General features: G+C 41.5%; 1 protein-coding gene across 3 annotated transcripts in view; it reads left to right on the top strand.

The window, feature by feature from the left end:
• Window positions 1-18,305, top strand: part of EEA1 (early endosome antigen 1) — a 211,486-nt gene that overhangs the window by 11,796 nt on the left and 181,385 nt on the right. For 2 of the 3 annotated variants that reach the window (XM_082479107.1, XM_082479106.1), the window contains exons 3-4: window positions 47-169; window positions 14,599-14,726. In XM_082479107.1, coding sequence (XP_082335233.1) covers window positions 47-169; window positions 14,599-14,726 — 251 coding nt within the window. The remainder of the gene's footprint in view (window positions 1-46; window positions 170-14,598; window positions 14,727-18,305) is intronic. The other variant, XM_082479108.1, reaches the window with a different exon arrangement.

The following is an 18,305-nucleotide window of genomic DNA, read 5'->3' as shown; positions in this document are numbered from 1 at the left end:
TTTTTTGTCTTTATTAGTTTCTTAAAAACAAATATACATTTCACAGGGCTTCATCTGTCCACTCTGTATGAAAGTGTGTGTAACTCCCACTGATCTGTCTGAACATTACCAGAATGAGCACACTGGGACAGAAAGACGACAGGAGCTTCGTGACCTCCCAGCTGTTACTGTGGGTCTTGTTTATTTTGTTCCAATAGCTTTGGTAATGGGCTGCTTTAAATGAACATCTTTTCTCATGGCTTGGGTGTCAGCTTTTTAAATTTTTCCTTTTGATTCCTTGCTGAAACGTAATTTGATCTCTTATGCATGATTCCAAAGTATACATTCAGCAGAAGAATTAGTCTATGTCTAGCTTTCTGGTTTGCAGTTGTCTCTCATGTGAAACATTTGTGGTATTGGGAGACTTGTAGTCACTGATGTATTCCTTTCGAACAGCTTTCGCTTGCTTTCTTGTAAATAAGACTATTACATTATTTGATTTATTTCACTTTGGACTCAGGGTAGTAATAAATATGGTATCGGATCTGATACATCCTTTGTGAAAAGAAATATTATTTTCAGCTTGTATTAGCTAACTATTTTTAAAGCAGATTTCTAGGGGGAGATAGATACATTGGGTAGAAGATGGAACAGAGGACAGGAATATAAAAAAATTAGAGCCTTGTCTTCTTGAACAGGTTTAAGAGCCTTATGTATTGCAGCAACATTATAAAAATAAATATAACCCAACTTTTTTATATAGAATTTTATTGGATTTTTTTTAATGCCCCCCAGAAAAATGCAAGGGCTGTTTCAGTTAATAGATATTATAAATAGAAGTGCATTTATGAATTCTTGCAATTGTGGAGTGTAAAACTGCACAATTAAAGTGTGCAGTTTTACTCTTCTCAATTGGAAGAATTTAGATTCTGTAAGGTAAAATTCTCCAGCTGCACAAAGCTATCTGCTGTGAACCTTTGGAGAGTAGATTTGACTTCTGGGGGCAGGCAGCTTGCCATGCACTAAAGGAGTTTGTACAGAGGTGAAGTTTTGCATTCTTTCTGCCGAGGTTACTTTTGTTGCATTTTGGATTATTTTAGGGTGTGTGATCAATGTGATTTTGTTGTGTTTGTTGCTGTACACGTTTGATAAGTAGTGCTTTTTTCCTTCCCTACGCTCAGTATGTATTTGCCCTTTATTTTTGAAGGGAAAACTTCAAATTGTGGGATGTTATTCCTAAAGATGATGAAAGCCATCAATACACTGATTATCCTAGAGTTACTTGAGATCTCTTTTCAAGGGTGAAGTATTGCCTGTTAAAGTGAGCAGGATCTGTGGTAAAGCTGGCCCATGCTGCTCTCCTGGGACCTCCTCAGAGTCAGGACAACCGGAGACTGGATTGTGATTGACTCCTTGTGGCCTCCTGTGGAAGCAGGGACCATCTGTAGAGCTCTGTTAGTGGTTAAGTCAGTTTTTCATTTTCTTCATTATCTGTTCACAATGCAAGTGCCTTATTTGAATAAGGTGTAACTTACCGGTGACAGATTGTGGTATTCCTGATGCGATGATATCGGTAGACTGTGGGATGTGAGCCATCAGAGATGGTTTGGTTACCTGAAGAAGTTACTCTTTTATTTAACCTGGCTTTTGTTTAACGTAGTTTCATAGATGTGACCGCAGGTTCTTGCCCACTTTGAATTTTTTGGTTTTGGTCATTTACTTGTCAGTACTTTTTACTTGTCAATAGCTGATTACAACTTTTTAACTTGATAAAACTTGTGTATTGAGTGTAGCACATGAAATGCAAATTCAGTTGTTTCTAGCTGTTGCTGTTTCCTGTTGTTAAAACTGTGTTTCTTTGTACAGTGCTTCAGTAAATATCTGAAAGAGGTGAGAAAAAAAGAATGCTAATATATACAGATTTTTTTTTTCCAGTTTGATCTTTTATTATATCAGTATGCATAGAAGCATTGAAAAAGTGGGGAAATCTGGTGATCATTATGATCAATACTAATATGTAAAGTTCAAAATACTTGACTACTGAGAAGCTGTTGGTTTACATTTGTTGGTGGAAAATGATAGTTTGCATTTGCAACAAGCACATTGTGATCCTGAAGCAGCAATACAACCAGGTTGTCACCCTTTGTTCCATCTTTGCCGTTCCTGAGTCAGCATTATAAGAATATAATCTGTTATCAGTGTCATCTCATGTGGCAGACACAAAACATTGCTGAGTTTGGCTAATTTAGACTTGTTTGACTTTCTGTTGCTTCTGGATACTACTGTGAAAAGTTCAAATACATTTTGTTGGAAGCAATGCTGAAGAAACTCCTGAGTTCAGGTTTTTTGCCAGTACATTGTCCTCAAACATGGAGATAGGGCACGTTGCAAGAGCAGCATTTGGTCACTTGGTTGACAAAAGTGTTAGTACCGTTCTTTTAATTTTACCTATAACTTTCTTCACTAACCTGTTTTCCACTAATACACCCTCCCTGCTGGTGAAAATTTTAGTAATTCAGGTCATTTGCCTCTCTGTTCTCCTTGCCCTTCCCGCCTTTCTGTCCTCCATGCAGTGAGAGTTGGTCTTGTTCTTCAGTCACAGCTGACCACTTCTGCTGTTTCCAAAGTTGTCTGACATCCTGTTGTGGGAAAGGATCCTCAGCACTTGTCTACAGCTTTATATATAGTCTTCCTCTTAAACAGCTCTCTACGTAGCCCTCAAACTAGGGATCGTGCCATAAGATAACTGGTGAAAATGACAGTGAGATACTTTCCCCTGCCCTGCAAGCACTAATGAAGCCTTACTTTAAAAGACAAAGGCTTATTCAGCTGCAGAAACAACCACCAAAATGTTGGCAACTGTCTCTGTCCATATGTAGCCAACTCAACTAAATGAATGTCCTATGGAAGTCACATGTATTGCCGTGTTCCCAAACAGGAACATTGTTCCCCAACTTTCAGGTATGCTCTGTGTCACTAACAAAAGCTGTGTGGCTTCTTCTGTTTTGTTTTCTTTTTCCTAAAGGAATGATACATTTCTAAACTGTTTCCAGCGTTTCCTGACTGTTTCTGTTGGACGTTTGGGAGATCTAAACAGTGAGTCAGTTAGGCTTAGTTTCAGACTTCCCTTACCGGTTTGTCCTCAGGCATTCAGAAAACCTCCTGCAGTGTTTAGAATGTAGTGGCTGTTAGTATCTGTTGTCTTATCTACAACTAGGCTAAATCTAAGACAATTTTTAAACAGTTCTTTTGGGTAATCTTCATAACTTTTGACCCTGATGTTTTCTGAACAGACTTTTCATAGCAAGATTGCCTAGAATTTAAATTGGCATACTAGTTGTGCAGAAATGTGGGATTTTTTTTTTGTCTTTCTTTGAAAATACCTCACTTTTTATGGGTCTTTTTTTTTTTTCCTACTTGTCTCTTATTGTAGATGCAATTGATTTCATCTTCTGTTTTTATGGATGCCCTTGGAATGTTGTGGACTGGTTTTGCACAGAACATCATTTCAATGTTTGAATGCTGATGTTTTATAGTCTTTGGCTGCTCTTTCAGTTGCTTTTCAAATTACATTGCAACGGCTGTTTTCACCTCAGTGGTACTCTCCAGCTTTGCACAGGAAGAAAAATCATTGGCTGAGATACATTAATACATTAATTTGCTGCAACATCTGAACAATACTAAGAGAATGAAGAATTAGAGATACTGGTTTGGTTTGACTTGGCCATCTGATGCGACTTTTCTTTAAGATATAGAGAACCACTGGATTAGAATTTCTAATTCATGACAAAATTGTAGTCTTGTAGGTTGTGACAGAATTGTAGTCTTACTCATCAATAGTAATAAAAACAGAAGAGAACTGAACTAGAAATTACGTTGGTTCTATTCTTCTCAGGAAGAATCCAGCTTATTTTCTGGGAAGACATCAAGTCTTCAAGCCATCACAGAAACATGGTGGGATGACTCACATAGCTATAGTGCTGCCATGGATGGCTATAGACTCTTCAGGAAGGATAGGCAAGCAAGGAGAGGCGGGGGGGTGGCCCTGTATGTTAGGGAGTGTTATGAATGTCTTGAACTAAATGATGGTGATAATGGGATTGAGTGTTTATGGGTAAGGATCAGAGGGAGGGCTAACAAGGCAGATATTGTAGTAGGAGTCTGTTATAGACCGCCCAACCAGGATGAGGAGGCAGATGAAATATTCTATAAACGGCTGGGAGAAGTCTCAAGATCGCGAGCTCTAGTCCTCGTGGGAGACTTCAATTTGCCGGACATCTGCTGGGAATACAATACAGCAGGAAGGGAACAGTCTAGAAGGTTCCTGGAAGGTACTGGGGATAACTTCTTGACACAACTAGTGAAAGAACCAACTAGGGAAGGTGCCCTGCTGGATCTGTTGTTTGTAAACAGGGAAGGTCTTGTGGGGGATGTGATGGTTGGAGGCCGTCTTGGCAACAGTGACCATGAAATGATAGAGTTCTCAATTCTGGGAGAAGCAAGGAAGGGGGTCAGCAGAACTGCCACCTTGGACTTCCGGAAAGCGGACTTTGGGCTCTTCAGGAGCCTGGTCGACAAAGTCCCCTGGGAGGCAGTCCTCCACGGCAAAGGAGCCCAGGAAGCCTGGATGTCTTTCAAGACGGAAGTCCTAAAGGCGCAGGAGCAGGCTGTCCCCGTGTGCCGTAAGACAAGCCGTCGGGGAAAAAGACCGGCCTGGCTAAGCAGGGAGCTAGTGTTGCAGCTTAGGGAAAAAAAAAGGATATACGGCCTTTGGAAGGAAGGGCAGGCCACCCAGGAGGATTACAAAGAGGTAGTAAAGCGATGTAGGGAAAAAATCAGAAGGGCCAAAGCTCAGCTAGAGCTAAACCTAGCTTCTGTTGTCAAGGACAACAAAAAAAGTTTCTATAAATATATTAGCGATAAAAAGAGGACCAAGGATAATATCTGTCCTCTAGTAGATGGGGCTGGTAACATAGTAACCAAGGATGAGGAAAAGGCTGAGGTACTTAATGCCGTCTTTGCCTCAGTCTTCAGCAGTAGGACCAGTTGTTCCTTGAATTCTCCGACCCCTGAGCTAGAATACAGGGATGGGGAGCAGAATGAAGCCCCTGTAGTCCAAAGGGAAATGGTGAGGGACCTGCTTCAGCACCTGGAGGTGCACAAATCTATGGGGCCGGATGGGATCCATCCAAGGGTGCTGAGAGAGCTGGCGGAAGTGCTCACCGGCCCACTGTGCATCATTTATGAACAGTCCTGGATAACTGGGGAGGTCCCAGCTGACTGGAGGTTGGCAAATGTGACGCCCATCCATAAGAAGGGCCGGAAGGAGGATCCAGGGAACTACAGGCCAGTCAGTCTGACATCGGTGCCTGGGAAGGTCATGGAGCAGATCATCCTCAGTGCCATCACACGGCACATGCAAGAGAACAGGGTGATCAGGCCCAGTCAGCATGGCTTTGTGAAAGGCAGGTCGTGCCTGTCAAACCTGATCTCCTTCTATGACAAGGTGACCCACTTGCTGGACAAGGGAAAAGCTGTGGATGTTGTCTACCTGGATTTTTGCAAGGCTTTTGACACCGTTTCCCATAGCATTCTCCTGGAGAAACTGGCTGCTCATGGCCTGGACAGGTATACTCTTCGTTGGGTAAAAAACTGGCTGGATGGCCGTGTCCAGAGAGTGGTGGTAAATGGAGTTAAATCCAGTTGGTGTCCAGTGACGAGTGGTGTCCCCCAGGGATCGGTGCTGGGGCCCGTTCTCTTTAATATCTTTATCAACGATCTGGATGAGGGGATCGAGTGCTCCCTCAGTAAGTTCGCAGACGACACTAAACTGGGGGGGCGTGTTGATCTGCTTGAGGGTAGATTGGCTCTGCAGAGGGATCTGGACAGGCTGGACAGATGGGCTGAGGCCAATGGTATGAGGTTCAACAAGGCCAAGTGTCGGGTCCTGCACTTGGGTCACAACAACCCCATGCAGCGCTACAGACTGGGGGCGGAGTGGCTCGAAAGCTGCCTGGCAGAAAAGGACCTGGGGGTGTTGGTGGACAACCGGCTGAGCATGAGCCAGCAGTGTGCCCAGGCAGCCAAGAAGGCCAACACCATCCTGGCCTGCATCAGGAATAGTGTGGTGAGCCGGACTAGGGAAGTAATCATCCCCCTGTACTCGGCACTGGTGAGGCCTCACCTCGAGTACTGTGTTCAGTTTTGGGCCCCTCACTACAAGAAGGACATTGAGGTGTTGGAGCGTGTCCAGAGAAGGGCTACAAAGCTGGTGAAGGGTCTGGAGGACAAACCTTATGAGGAACGACTGAGGGATCTGGGGTTGTTTAGCCTGGAGAAGAGGAGGCTGAGGGGAGACCTTATCACCCTCTACAACTACCTGAAAGGAGGTTTTAGAGAGATGGGAGCTGACCTCTTCTCCCTGGCGACAAGTGATAGGACAAGAGGAAATGGGTTCAAGTTATGTCAGGGCAGGTTTAGATTAGATGTTAGGAAGCATTTTTTCACTGAAAGGGTTATTAAACATTGGAATAAGCTGCCCAGAGAGGTGGTGGATTCACCATCCCTGGAGGTGTTTAAGAAAAGGGTAGATGAGGTGCTTAGGGACATGGTTTAGGAGTGGTGGTGTTTTTATCAGGGTAGGTTAATGGTTGGACTTGATGATCTTAAAGGTCCCTTCCAACCTCACTGATTCTATGATTCTATGATTCTAAGTCTGCAGTCTGGTATAAAATAAACTGTAGCAAGACACCTTTTTTTTTTTTTTTTTGCCCAGAAAGTTAAATACTTGTAAAATGGAAATGGAATGCAGATCTTAATTTTATAAAACAAGACCTTTTTACCTACTTTTCTAATGATTAAATAGATATGTTATCTGAGGAAGTCAGTGTCGGTTTACTATTTATGTAAACATGGGGCTTTTTATGGTGGAAGGCATGGAAAAAATGTCAACTGTATTTTCCTTTAAACAATGTATAAAGTGACCTAATGTATTTGATCTTTAATTTAAAATATCCCATGATTATTTTTTTTTAATCAGTGTGTAAGACTTTTGAAATAGGTTATGAAATGTGGTCTTACCCTTGCTGTCTAGGCAGACAGTTTAATCTGCCTCAGAGAACTTCTTGAGGATTCAGTTAATTGATTCGATATGTATTTGGGAAACAAAATCTAGAAATTACTTGATGCATCTTTCAGCTCTGAAACATCAGTACGTTTCTGTCCTCTGGCTCTAAGTATATATAATTCCTAACCTTCTGTACTGTAAATTGCTTCTGCCTTTAAATCACTGTGTAACTGGAGAATAGCTGAGGTTTTTGCTTAGACTTGCTATTTAAATGCAGGTGAAGATGTGTATCTTGTATCAGGGAAGGTTGTGGAGGTTCACCTGCAGTGGAAAAACATGAACAGTGAATTTAGAATTTTTCCAAATATTCATGACACACAAAACCTAAAATCAACTCCAGAAAAGTGTTTGTCTCTGAGCATGTGAACATGCTATACAGCTCTTGAACTTACTTGACAGTTTTTAAACACGTTGGACTTTATTCACAGCATATAGCTTATCATACCAATACAGTTTTGAAAGAGTTGTTAATGTAAGTCTGGATTCTAAGACATGGGCAAACATAGGTCATGGCTGGAAGGTGTTACAGCTTTGGGCTTGAATCACAGCTATTGCATTTTGTTCATGCAGCTGATGGGAAACAGGCTGTAGGCTTGACTGCTGGCCCAGTATTTCTGGAAGGTCAAAGATGAAGCCCAGAAACTCAAATTCATTTAACCTTAAAGTCTGGTCATGTGAATGCAAAGCATACTAAAGTGCATGCTGGATTGGGCTAAGCTGTCCTGTAGCATGTGTATGGTAGAGTAGTCACTCATCTTTTCCTTATGGTAAAAGTATCAATTATACTGAAATTCTGTGGGTTTTGGCTTTTTGGTTTTGGTCTTTTTTTCCCTCTTTTTTTTTTTTTTACCACAGTACTTAAATATTTTCCAAGAAGAGTGTTTGTGGAATAAAATTGACTTCTCAGTGGAAAAGAGCAAAGTTCCTTGGTTCTTTAAGCTTGACTCATGACGTAATTGCTGGGATAAAAATTCAAGATTATGCAGAAGCTCTGTTTGTATTAGCAAATAGAGCTCTGTGCATGCTATTTGTGCTGTATGGCTCTCTACCACATACAGCTGTAGATCAGTAGTCACCGTAGCAGCCTAAATGAGGCCACTTGTTCAGTTCTATGCAGTATTGAAATGGGATTAGAGAATAGACTAGGCAGTCATTAGGTATTTCAAGAAAATGCTAAGGAAGCTGGGTCACTATGGCTGTGGCTTTCAAACTTAGAGTACCTTTTTTCTTGGACTCCAACTAGATGAGCAAATCTGTATTCCATCCTGTAAAAACTGTTTTGCCCATGGGACTGTCCTTCAAGAATTGTCATCTTTCTGCCAGATAATTCCAGTTTTAATTTGTGAAAAAAGGAGCTTCGACTAGAGTAAGCTGTGCTTTCAGTCATTAATTACTTAAGACAACAATTCATATTAGCTTTACAAAGACCATTTCATTAAAGCTCCGGGGGGAAAAAAAGAGTAGTTGGCAGATGAAGACAGATTTAATGCCTGTATATGTAGGTGCATCAGGCTCTAGTTATTGATGATGGAGCCCAGGGAGCTGTTACGCTGACCCTACGTATGGTATATACATTTGTTAGGTCAGCTGACTAGTTCCTTCCTCTGTTAACTGTGTTGAATAGCTCTCCATTGGGGACTAGACACCTACATGTAAATGTTTGGTTATTTTTTTAAACCTCAAGCGTGAGCCTTCAGCCTGTTGAGGGAATATCTTTGAAAATCTTCAGTTTTCTTTGCTAGTGAGCAAGGAAAATACTGCTTTTCAAACTGTCTTGTTATGCTATGCAACTTCATTAGATCAGGTTTGTGCAGAATGGTGAGGGAAAAAAACATTACAAGTAAGACAGTACTCTAAGGCAGCTGAAATTTTCAGCAATACATTTCTATACCACAATCCTACTTCCTCCCAGTCCTACAGAGAAATACAAGGAGAAGCCAGAGAAACAGAATCCATTCAGTCCCATACATTATTTTTTTCTGTTATGTAAACTACTTCTGAATAAGTTAAAAAATAGTCTGAGGGTTAAGAGGGCTCTACGGTAGCCTGCAGTCAGTCTGGTTGCGTGCCACATGCCTGTGGGTCCATGCCCCTGCTTTCCCTGGGCAGTGTGTTTTGATGTAGGAGGCCAAAGTTCTTCCAACAGTTAATAGTCCTGTAAATTATATTGGTACAATAAAAAGAAAGAAGGTAGTTCTTGTGGTGAGACTTTCCTTCCTGTGTTGCCTTTAGCATCCTGGCATACTTCCCGAAGAATACTGTATTAATTTGTACGAATATCAATGTTACCCGAAAGGAATCATTTACTTCGTGCCTTTTAGGAGAGAGAGCACTGAGAAGCTTAACTTTGTCAGGCCTTGAAAGTAAATCTTAACTATTAGAGGGGGAAAAATAGCTACAAGCGTTCTTCTGCAGGCATATCCGTAAGTCTGTCTTGAGAAAGGCGAGTGAAGAAGCCTCTGGTGCTTGCATGGATCTTTGGTGAAATTTGGCATTATGCTCAGAGTGAAATCGGTGTGTTTTGGAGTCTTTGCCCTGAGGAAGGCAAGCAGCGTGGTGCTGTGGAGGTGCTCGGTGCTCCATGTGGCTCACAGGTGTCTACCTGAAGAGATACCTTAGGATCAGAAAATGGGGATTTAAAGTTTAGCACCTCTCTCGTTCTCATTGTGATGCCTTCATCGCTGGGCCAGGGGCTGTTTAGAGCTGTAAATTGTGTGCTGACTCCTAGTGGCTTGTTTGTGCCTGTATATGGGGTTTTGATTTAGACTCCTTTTCTGTTTTACTTGCTCTGTCTTGCTTCAGCAATTCTGTGGTGATCTTAAAAACTCTTTCCTGATACAAACCTTGTGCATGTGGTGGTTGTGCTTTTCTTTTTGTTTTCCATTAGCTGACAGGCATCTGCAAACAGCTTTGGATTCAATAAATTGTCATTTCCTAGTGAAAAGGTTCTCCATGTATAAAACCAAAACCCAATTAATCATCATTTAACTTCTTTTAGGCTCTTTTGTCCCAGTGTAAAGTAAAAGATAAAGCCCAATTAGAAACATCAGTTAGGGAGTTATGACTTAGGGTGCAGCACTGCAGGGGCTATAAGTGATTTCTTTGCTTTTATTAAATGAAGAATATGAAATACCTTTCACTTCTCCGTGGCTGTGTTTTATGCAAAGTAATTCCTAAATGCCTTTTAAAATGAAACCTACCCAGTGTCTCTTGGCAAATACAGCCTTTTGAAAAGTATAAGTGCGTATTTTATATTGTGGCTTTCTTCTTCAAATATAAGAACATTGCGCTTATATTTGCTTCTTCTGTAAAGGAGACTCTTAAGGCAGCCATGTGCAGGCTTACTGGGAAGGACACCTCATCTCCCTCAAGTTGTGGTGACCAGTGTTACATCTCATGGTTGTAACTGCGCAATCTCCTTTTTATCCAGGGCAGGCATGGTCCCAGTATAGCAATATCTTGCACTTGATATCAATTCCTGCAAACTAACAAAAATGCTTACAACATCTAAGCATCTCAGACCATCACATTTCTTCACCTCTTCCTTCTTATCACACATTTGTCTTTAGATTAGTAAAGTACACTTTTGCATGTATTTTCAAAATTCATCTCAAGATGATGCTGAGAGAGATTTTTTTTTTTTTTTTTTATGGCTGTATTTAAAAAAAAAAAATTAAAAGAGTTAAAGCAAGAGACCCACCAACCCAAGCCCCTGAACAAGATTGTCACCTGAGTTGCAGGCCCAGGAAGCCTTTACGCTTCTGTCTGTTACTGCCTGGTGCCCAGGAAGATCCTGATGATTCTGATTTTCTTACTATAAAGAGAACTAAATTAATGGTGCTGACATCAGAGTCGACATCTGAATATTATCAGCCTGTGAGACGCAGCTGGGTCCTGGGTTCATGCAGTTTAAGGCTCTGATGTGCAAGCGGTGGTGCCTGCAGATGTAGGAGGTGGCGTTCCTGCCCACCCCAGCCTTGCACAGGACCGATGACATTTTGCCTGGTGAGGATGCCCCGTGGCAGAAGGGTGACATCTTACTCTGTTTTAGACCTTGTGCGTCAGACCTCGAGGGGACACTTTGTTAGAGTAAGGGTATGTGAGAGCCACAACCCAGCGCTGACTCCAACAGTGGTAGGTCCTCCAAAAGCAAGGCCAGCCATGGTCACGGCAGTGCTGGCGGAGAGGCTGGGGCTGGTGGGTGATGCGCTTTTTACCCCCCTGAGACAAGGGGATTTCTACCATAAAGGGGAGGTTTTGTCCATGCTTCCCCCCACTGCCGGTGACAGCATGCTTGCCTCTTCAGAGCTCCCTGCAGGCGCTCAGCCGCAGCACGTTCCCTTGGCTTGGCAGCTCTGCTCTGCCTCTGGCTTCTCGTCCTTGCAGCCACTGCCTTCAGATCTGCCTGCCTGCCTGCGAAATCTTGGGCTGGCTTTGCCTAATAACTGAGGCGAATGATTGATTGCTGTCCCCTTGGGCTAATTGCACATGTAATCTATTCTTTCCTCTTCTCCAGGACTCCTATTTCCACAGAATAAAACCCAACCACAAAAAACCCACAAAAAAACCAAGCAAAGAAACAGACTTTGCTGTTTAAATTGAAAGAAATAAAGGGCAAAAAGGAGAGGCCAGAGCAATTTTCTATGTTCGTTCTTTCCAGATGCACTTACTGGTGCTAGGAGGAACATTTGCTTTTCTCTGTGAACAGCAGACCTTCCCATCACTGGTAACCTAAACTGAACATTGAGAAGTGCTTTGGTGGCATTTCATCCCAAAAGGATGCTGTTACAGCATCACTGTATGAGACTGACTGCTTTCACCTACTAGGAAAAATAAATCCCTTGCTTTTTGATGACTCATGTAATTCATTGCCATTGATTTTTGCCGGGAGTCTCCCTCTGGTTCTTTTGCTCAGAGTGACTGTCACTGCCATCATATAATTATATGCTAATTGTATCAGGTACACATTACAGAATCACAGAATAGTCAGGGTTGGAAGGGACCTCTGGAGATCATCTAGTCCAACCCCCCTGCCAGAGCAGGGTCACCCACAACAGGTTGCACAGAACAGCGTCCAGGCGGGTTTTGAATGTCTCCAGAGTGGGAGACTCCACAACCTCTCTGGGCAGCCTGTTCCAGTGCTTCACTACTCTCAAAGTGAAGAAGTTCCTCCTCATGTTAAGATGGAACTTCCTATGTTCAAGCTTGTGCCTGTTACCCCTCGTCCTATCAATGGCCACCACTGAAAAAAGATTCTTCCCGTCCCTCTGGCATCTTCCCTTCAAGTATTTGAAAGCATTAATAAGCTCTCCCCTCATTCTTCTTTTCTCTAGACTAAAGAGACCCAAGTTCCTCAGCCTTTCCTCATATGAAAGATGTTCCAATCCCCTAATCATCTTCGTAGCCGTTTGCTGGACCCTCTCCAGCAGATCCCTGTCTTTCTTGAACTGGGGAGCCCAGAACTGGACGCGGTACTCCAGATGCGGCCTCACCAGGGCAGAGTAGAGGGGGAGGATGACCTCCCTCGACCTGCTGGCCACACTCTTTTTGATGCACCCCAGGATGCCATTGGCCCTCTTGGCCGCCGGGGCACATTGCTGGCTCACGGTCATCCTGTTGTCCATCAGGACTCCCAGGTCCCTTTCCACAGAGCTGCTCTCCAGGAGGTCAGCCCCCAACCTGTACTGATGCGTGGGGTTATTTCTCCCCAGATGCAGTACCCTACATTTACCCTTGTTGAATTTCATTAGGTTCCTGGGAACATAGTAGTTTAACCAATTTTCTGTACCTATTTTGGCGTGTATACATCCATATGAGTCAACTTGGTTTAATCTGGAGTGAAACTGTGCTGATCAATTCTGGAAATAAATAAATGGCCATAAAGGGTAAACGCCTGCTATCTGCTTAGGAAGGAGTATACTATTTTGTTTGATCTAGCTGTGCCAAAATTAGTCTTCAATATGATGTGTGGTGGGTTTGATAAGCAACTGTATTCAGTTAATTTATTTCTGAAACACGAAACAAGTAACAGCAGTTACGAAGTCCCTGTTCAGTGCTCTGGAGCTCTGGCCATGCTTGTGTAGCTGAACGTGACGGTTCTCCTGGGTTAAAGCCATGTAAGTGTTTGGTTGTTGAATTTGTAGTGACTAGTGAAACAAAGTACTATGACTGTCAAGCTAGAAAATGAATGCTATTGTGGTTATCAACATACACATTCAGTATGTTCATTTTGTGTGAATACTTAAAAGTTTTGTGGCTTGTCTCGTAACATATAAGGCAAAGTTAAGAGACGAAAAGGGTATCAAAACTCTTCATGTGTCCTTCAGAAATCGTATGGGAGCATATGTTACATCAAGTGTGATAATCCCCCAGGGGTACTCATCTCGGATACTACAGTGCGTGACAATTTGTACTAGCATAAGGGACTTACTTAAGGATAACATATAAATATGCAGAAGAGTATTTGAAAACAATTTAAGAAATAGGGGCCCTTCATCTCACTTGCACGAGATGATACTCTTTGCAGACCTTGGAATTACAGGGAGCCTTTACCTTGAGACTAAATTGTTTCCTCTCACTCTGAAATGCCTCTGTTTTGCCACTGTGGTGCGTATGGGCTGTGGTGTAAATGGGAATTGAGCTTGGAGTGGGCATGATAACCAAATGTGTGAAGAACCAATATAACGTTCAGCCCTTAAAAGCAGGTATAATATGGTGCTAGATAAAATGAGATGGATGGTACTTCTGATAAGTGGCAGTTTGGACACTCCACAAATGTTTAGAGGTACAGAATATTTACTGTTTGCATTTGTCTGTGTGCTAATGGGTAGAATGAGGGCATTGCTCTGCTAAATATTCATTCTGGTAAGCTTGCAGTGAAAATGCTGAAATGAAAATGGGTGATCTTTGATTCTTTAGGCTGTAGAGATGTGATTTTTCTTGAGGTAGTGTTTCTCTGAATTGCATTTACTAATTACTTATATGCAATGTAAAAAGTGGTTTTTAATCTCCTGGCCCATACTAAAATCAATAGCCTAAATATGGTGGTAGTAGGTGTATGAATAGAGTGGGGGTTTGTATCTCCTTTTTTTAAGACCAAAGTCCAAACCGTACCTCCTCTTTGGAAGAAGAATCTGATTTTATGAAAAGTTGTATGGAAAATTCTTTTCTGGGGGGGGAGAGGGGAAGAAATTGCAGACCAGTCCTTCTGAAGTGACTTCTTATTTTTCTATATAAAAGTTTTGTTGCTAGTATGTAATTCTGTTTGGAAAAAAACCACCACTGAATAATGGAATAAGATTTTTGTAGGCATTTTCTAAGTTTTTATTTGCCAAAACTGTTATCAGAGCATGAAATAATTAGTATGCATCTTAACCATTGTATCTGCTACCTTTTAGATGCACAAACAAAATTTAGAATTCTGTGGGAAAAAGAAGATGAAAAAAAATTAAATTTTACTTCTCACCTCTTTTTTTTTTTTCTTTTTGTATTAGGGCTTTATTTGTCCTCTGTGTATGAAGTCTCATGTATCAGCTGAGGAGCTATTCAAGCACTATGAAGCAGTTCATAATTCTGGCATTGATTCAACTCATGGAGGGGAAGGTCATCTATCACCGGAAAGGTGCAACAGTACTCATTTGTGCATGTGCTTTTGTGTCAGTGTTGAGCTGCTTCTAATTACACTGTATTAATTTGAACACTTAATTACATAGTCAAGTATTTAAATGTTCATGCCCCATTTCCAACTACAATTAAAAAACAGCTTGAAACTTATATTGGCTGATATTGAGCTGACAATAAATGAAAATCAGATACACATGTTTATACTGTTAATTAAATCACCTGTTTCTCATGCAGCTGATGATGCAATATGACAGACTGGAATGATTTTTAAAAGCGTAGCAGAAAAAATACAAGTTCCTTCTAATTTCTGGCACAGAGCTGAAATTCATCTCTTGAGGGTGGGGGAGGACAACCCTGAAGATAGAGAAGAAACCTGATTTTGTCCCTGGGTGGTTAGGGTAGTTACTGGGTAATTATAACATCAGTATTTGCCTAAATAGGTTCCCATATTAACTAGTTATTTGCAAATGTGAGAAGTTTCTGTGTCACTAATTCTCCTTCTGTGTTCCAGAAACTCCATGCTGATCTTCAGAAATTTTCTCTAATTTATTTTATTTAACTGTTTGGTCAAACCTGTATTGTTAAATATATTCCTAGGAAACATACCAAGTTGTTTTATGTTTGAGAGTAGCAGTATGTAGCAGGAACTGATAATGTGAAACTTTTTCTAGATAAGTTTAACTGAATAGTCTGCCTGGGTTGGAGTGGTCCCTTGTGTTGGTGCAGGGAACTTTTTCTTAGGGGTAAAATTTACATAGGTTTCCTTTTGCTTCCTGCTAGTTCTTTTTATGTTCAGTGTTTATTTTGGACTGTTAAAAATGACAGTCCTTCTGCTGTTCTGTCAGAGTCCCCCAAACTCTCTTGGTTTGTGCACAGCAGCGTCAGAGCTGGCAGCTGCCTGTGCCCTCAGTCAGCAGATGCAGGTAACACACCGCACGACCCCACAGGTGGTCACCTGCTAATGGGGCTGGCTTCGGCCAACGCTGGGAAGTAAATGGTCCGAAAGTATTGTCACTAGTAGAACTGTGACCCCAAATGATAAAGAATTACATTGAAAGAAATACATGTATTTATGTAATAACTCAAGAGAGGGGGGTTCTTTGATGAGAAAAAAGTGCGGAAGGTAGCATATTTCAGTTGTTATCTGAATAAAGGTCCGTATTGCTCCAGTATTGTGCAGAGCTGCAAGCCAGTAAGAGCCAGCATTAGCAGAGGCCATGTCTTTGTGCATGGACAGACCCTTCCTTGTGGCTATCTGCCTTCTTTCCCTGCTGCTGCAACAAAAGAGATCAAACTTAGGCCTTTATATTGGAGAAAGTGGTAGGGTACTGGTGGAAGTTATATTTGGTTTCCTACGTGCACGTTTATTCAAGAATGAGTGTGTATTCTCTGCCGAAATTAAGCCTTTTCGGAGTGATAAAACTTAGACCTGAAATGGTACTCTTAGTAGAATAATAGCATTCACATGGGGGAATTACTGGTCATAACTGTATTGTTTATATAGTTTATGAAAGATTTATTTTTATGCCTGCAAGTTTCCAATGTCAACCAGATGTTGGCTGGTGAAATTTATTTTTTTTTCCTGGCTCTTGACAGTTTAAGGACAAGTGGTTTTGTTTTCTCTCATATAATTGAAAAAGTGGACAAGGTCAGGGAGTTTGAATGGAGTGAAGGGAGTCTGGTGAGAGCTGTTGTGTAACACATGAGCTATTTCTTTTTATTAGTGTGACATTCTTCAATGTTTCTCGGTTGCATGCTTGCTTGACTAAACTCTCATTCAACATGTGTGTTTTTCCAAGACTTGGAATACCACATTAAAGAGATATTGCAGCCTGCAGCAGGGAGCCACTCTGTAAGTAGTCTAGGAGTGAAGCTGGCATATAATTCATAAGACTAAGATTGGGAGGTGAAGTTCCTTATTTAATCAATAGAGTAGGCTGGGTACTATGAATTACATTGTGTCCTCTTCCCCTCACCCTCCCAATCAACTACCATAATTATGTGCCAAGAGTAAATGGTGTAACTCTCCCCAGTGTGATTTATCAGGGCCATGGGTACTCAGCGCTGGGATGGAGGCACTGGCATTACAGGTGGGGAATGGAGCATAAGGAACAGGTAGTAAGGATTTGCCAGATCGTGAGGCTGAGGAGATGTGCTGAGAGGAGGAAGAGATTGTAACAGCTCAAGTAGAAGGGGAGATTTGGTGAGGATTTGGATGCCAGTAAGAAAAACAAAATTACAGTGTCTAGGGTGATCCCTTACACCCCTGCCCCCCCTTCATTTTCCACTGATCAGTTAAACTGAATCTACGTTTCGTCTTAAAACTGTCAAACAAAACTGTGTTGGGAACATCGAGGCAGCTACTGTAGAAGGTCCTTACATTACAAACTCTCTCTCTTCCCCTTCTCCTTCCCTTCTCCTTCCCCTCTACTACAAACTATTTTTATACAGCTCAAAACCTTTTATCTGCTATGAAGAACAGAACATCTTAAATGCTTTAGTATTGCAGATCGGGTATATGTTCAGGCCCAATTTCAATATAGTTAACTGTTTCACCTGCCTGAGACTTCACTTATAGTCTTAGGTGTGATTATTAGCTGTTTTACTTACTTATCCTGGTGAGAAAGCTGATCTCTCTTCTCCACCCGCAACCAACATATGGATTTTGGATTACAGCTACACCTGTCTCAGTAAAGTTGTATTTGCAAACCTCCAGTGAATGTTGCACACAGGCAGAATAATGTGTAAATAGCAGAAAATCTTCTGACAAAAATTAGCCTTCCAATATCCCACATTTATTTTGCCATTAAAATTACTCCACCTTGGAGTTCTTGCTTCACTGGTTCAAGTGTGTGTGTTTCACTTGCTTCTTGATGACCCTGACCACGTTGATATGCTAATCTAGTTGAATCTATTCCTTCAAAGTTTAGCTAAAAAATGACTTGCTTTGGTATTCTTTTTTCGCCTAAGTACAAGACAATTTAAAAGAACATCTGTGGAGGAGGGGATAATGCAGCACAGCAGCAATAAAATTGTGTGGTTTAAAACTTGAGAGAATTTGTTGGCATTAGCACCCACACACATATATTCTGTGTGCTCCTCAGTGTTGCCACTGTACACACAAACAATAAGAAAGGGTATGTTTGCATTATTTTAATGACCTCTGTATTCTACATTTGGCGTGCCTGTGTCTCAGTAATGCAACGTTATCCTTGTGTGTATAGTTGTGTAATTCCGTAAGGAGACCCGTGATTTAGAAAAGTGCTGTCTAAATCAATTAGTGACAATTTTAGCTTTGGATCTGGTATTCTTGCATGGCTGGAGGCTTCGGCACGAAATTTGAGAATTTAAAATCCCAAGGCTTTAAACATTCAGACCATTAAGTGAGTGTATCTGTGGGGCATACCAAATTGCTATGTGCATGAAAAATTCTTGTAACTGCATATTTCAAAAGGAGTAAGATAGCATGCTGTCTCTTAGCAGTGTTCATTTCTGTGATAGGGAAAGTGAAGAATAAACCTGTTTTTTTCGTAAAAAGGCATGCAAAACAGTTAAATGTCCCAGTGCACAGCTTTGC

The sequence above is a fragment of the Vanellus vanellus genome, assembly GCF_965231255.1.
Source record: "Vanellus vanellus genome assembly, chromosome: 1".
NCBI lineage: Eukaryota > Metazoa > Chordata > Aves > Charadriiformes > Charadriidae > Vanellus > Vanellus vanellus.
This window is presented reverse-complemented; position numbering and strand designations above follow the sequence as displayed.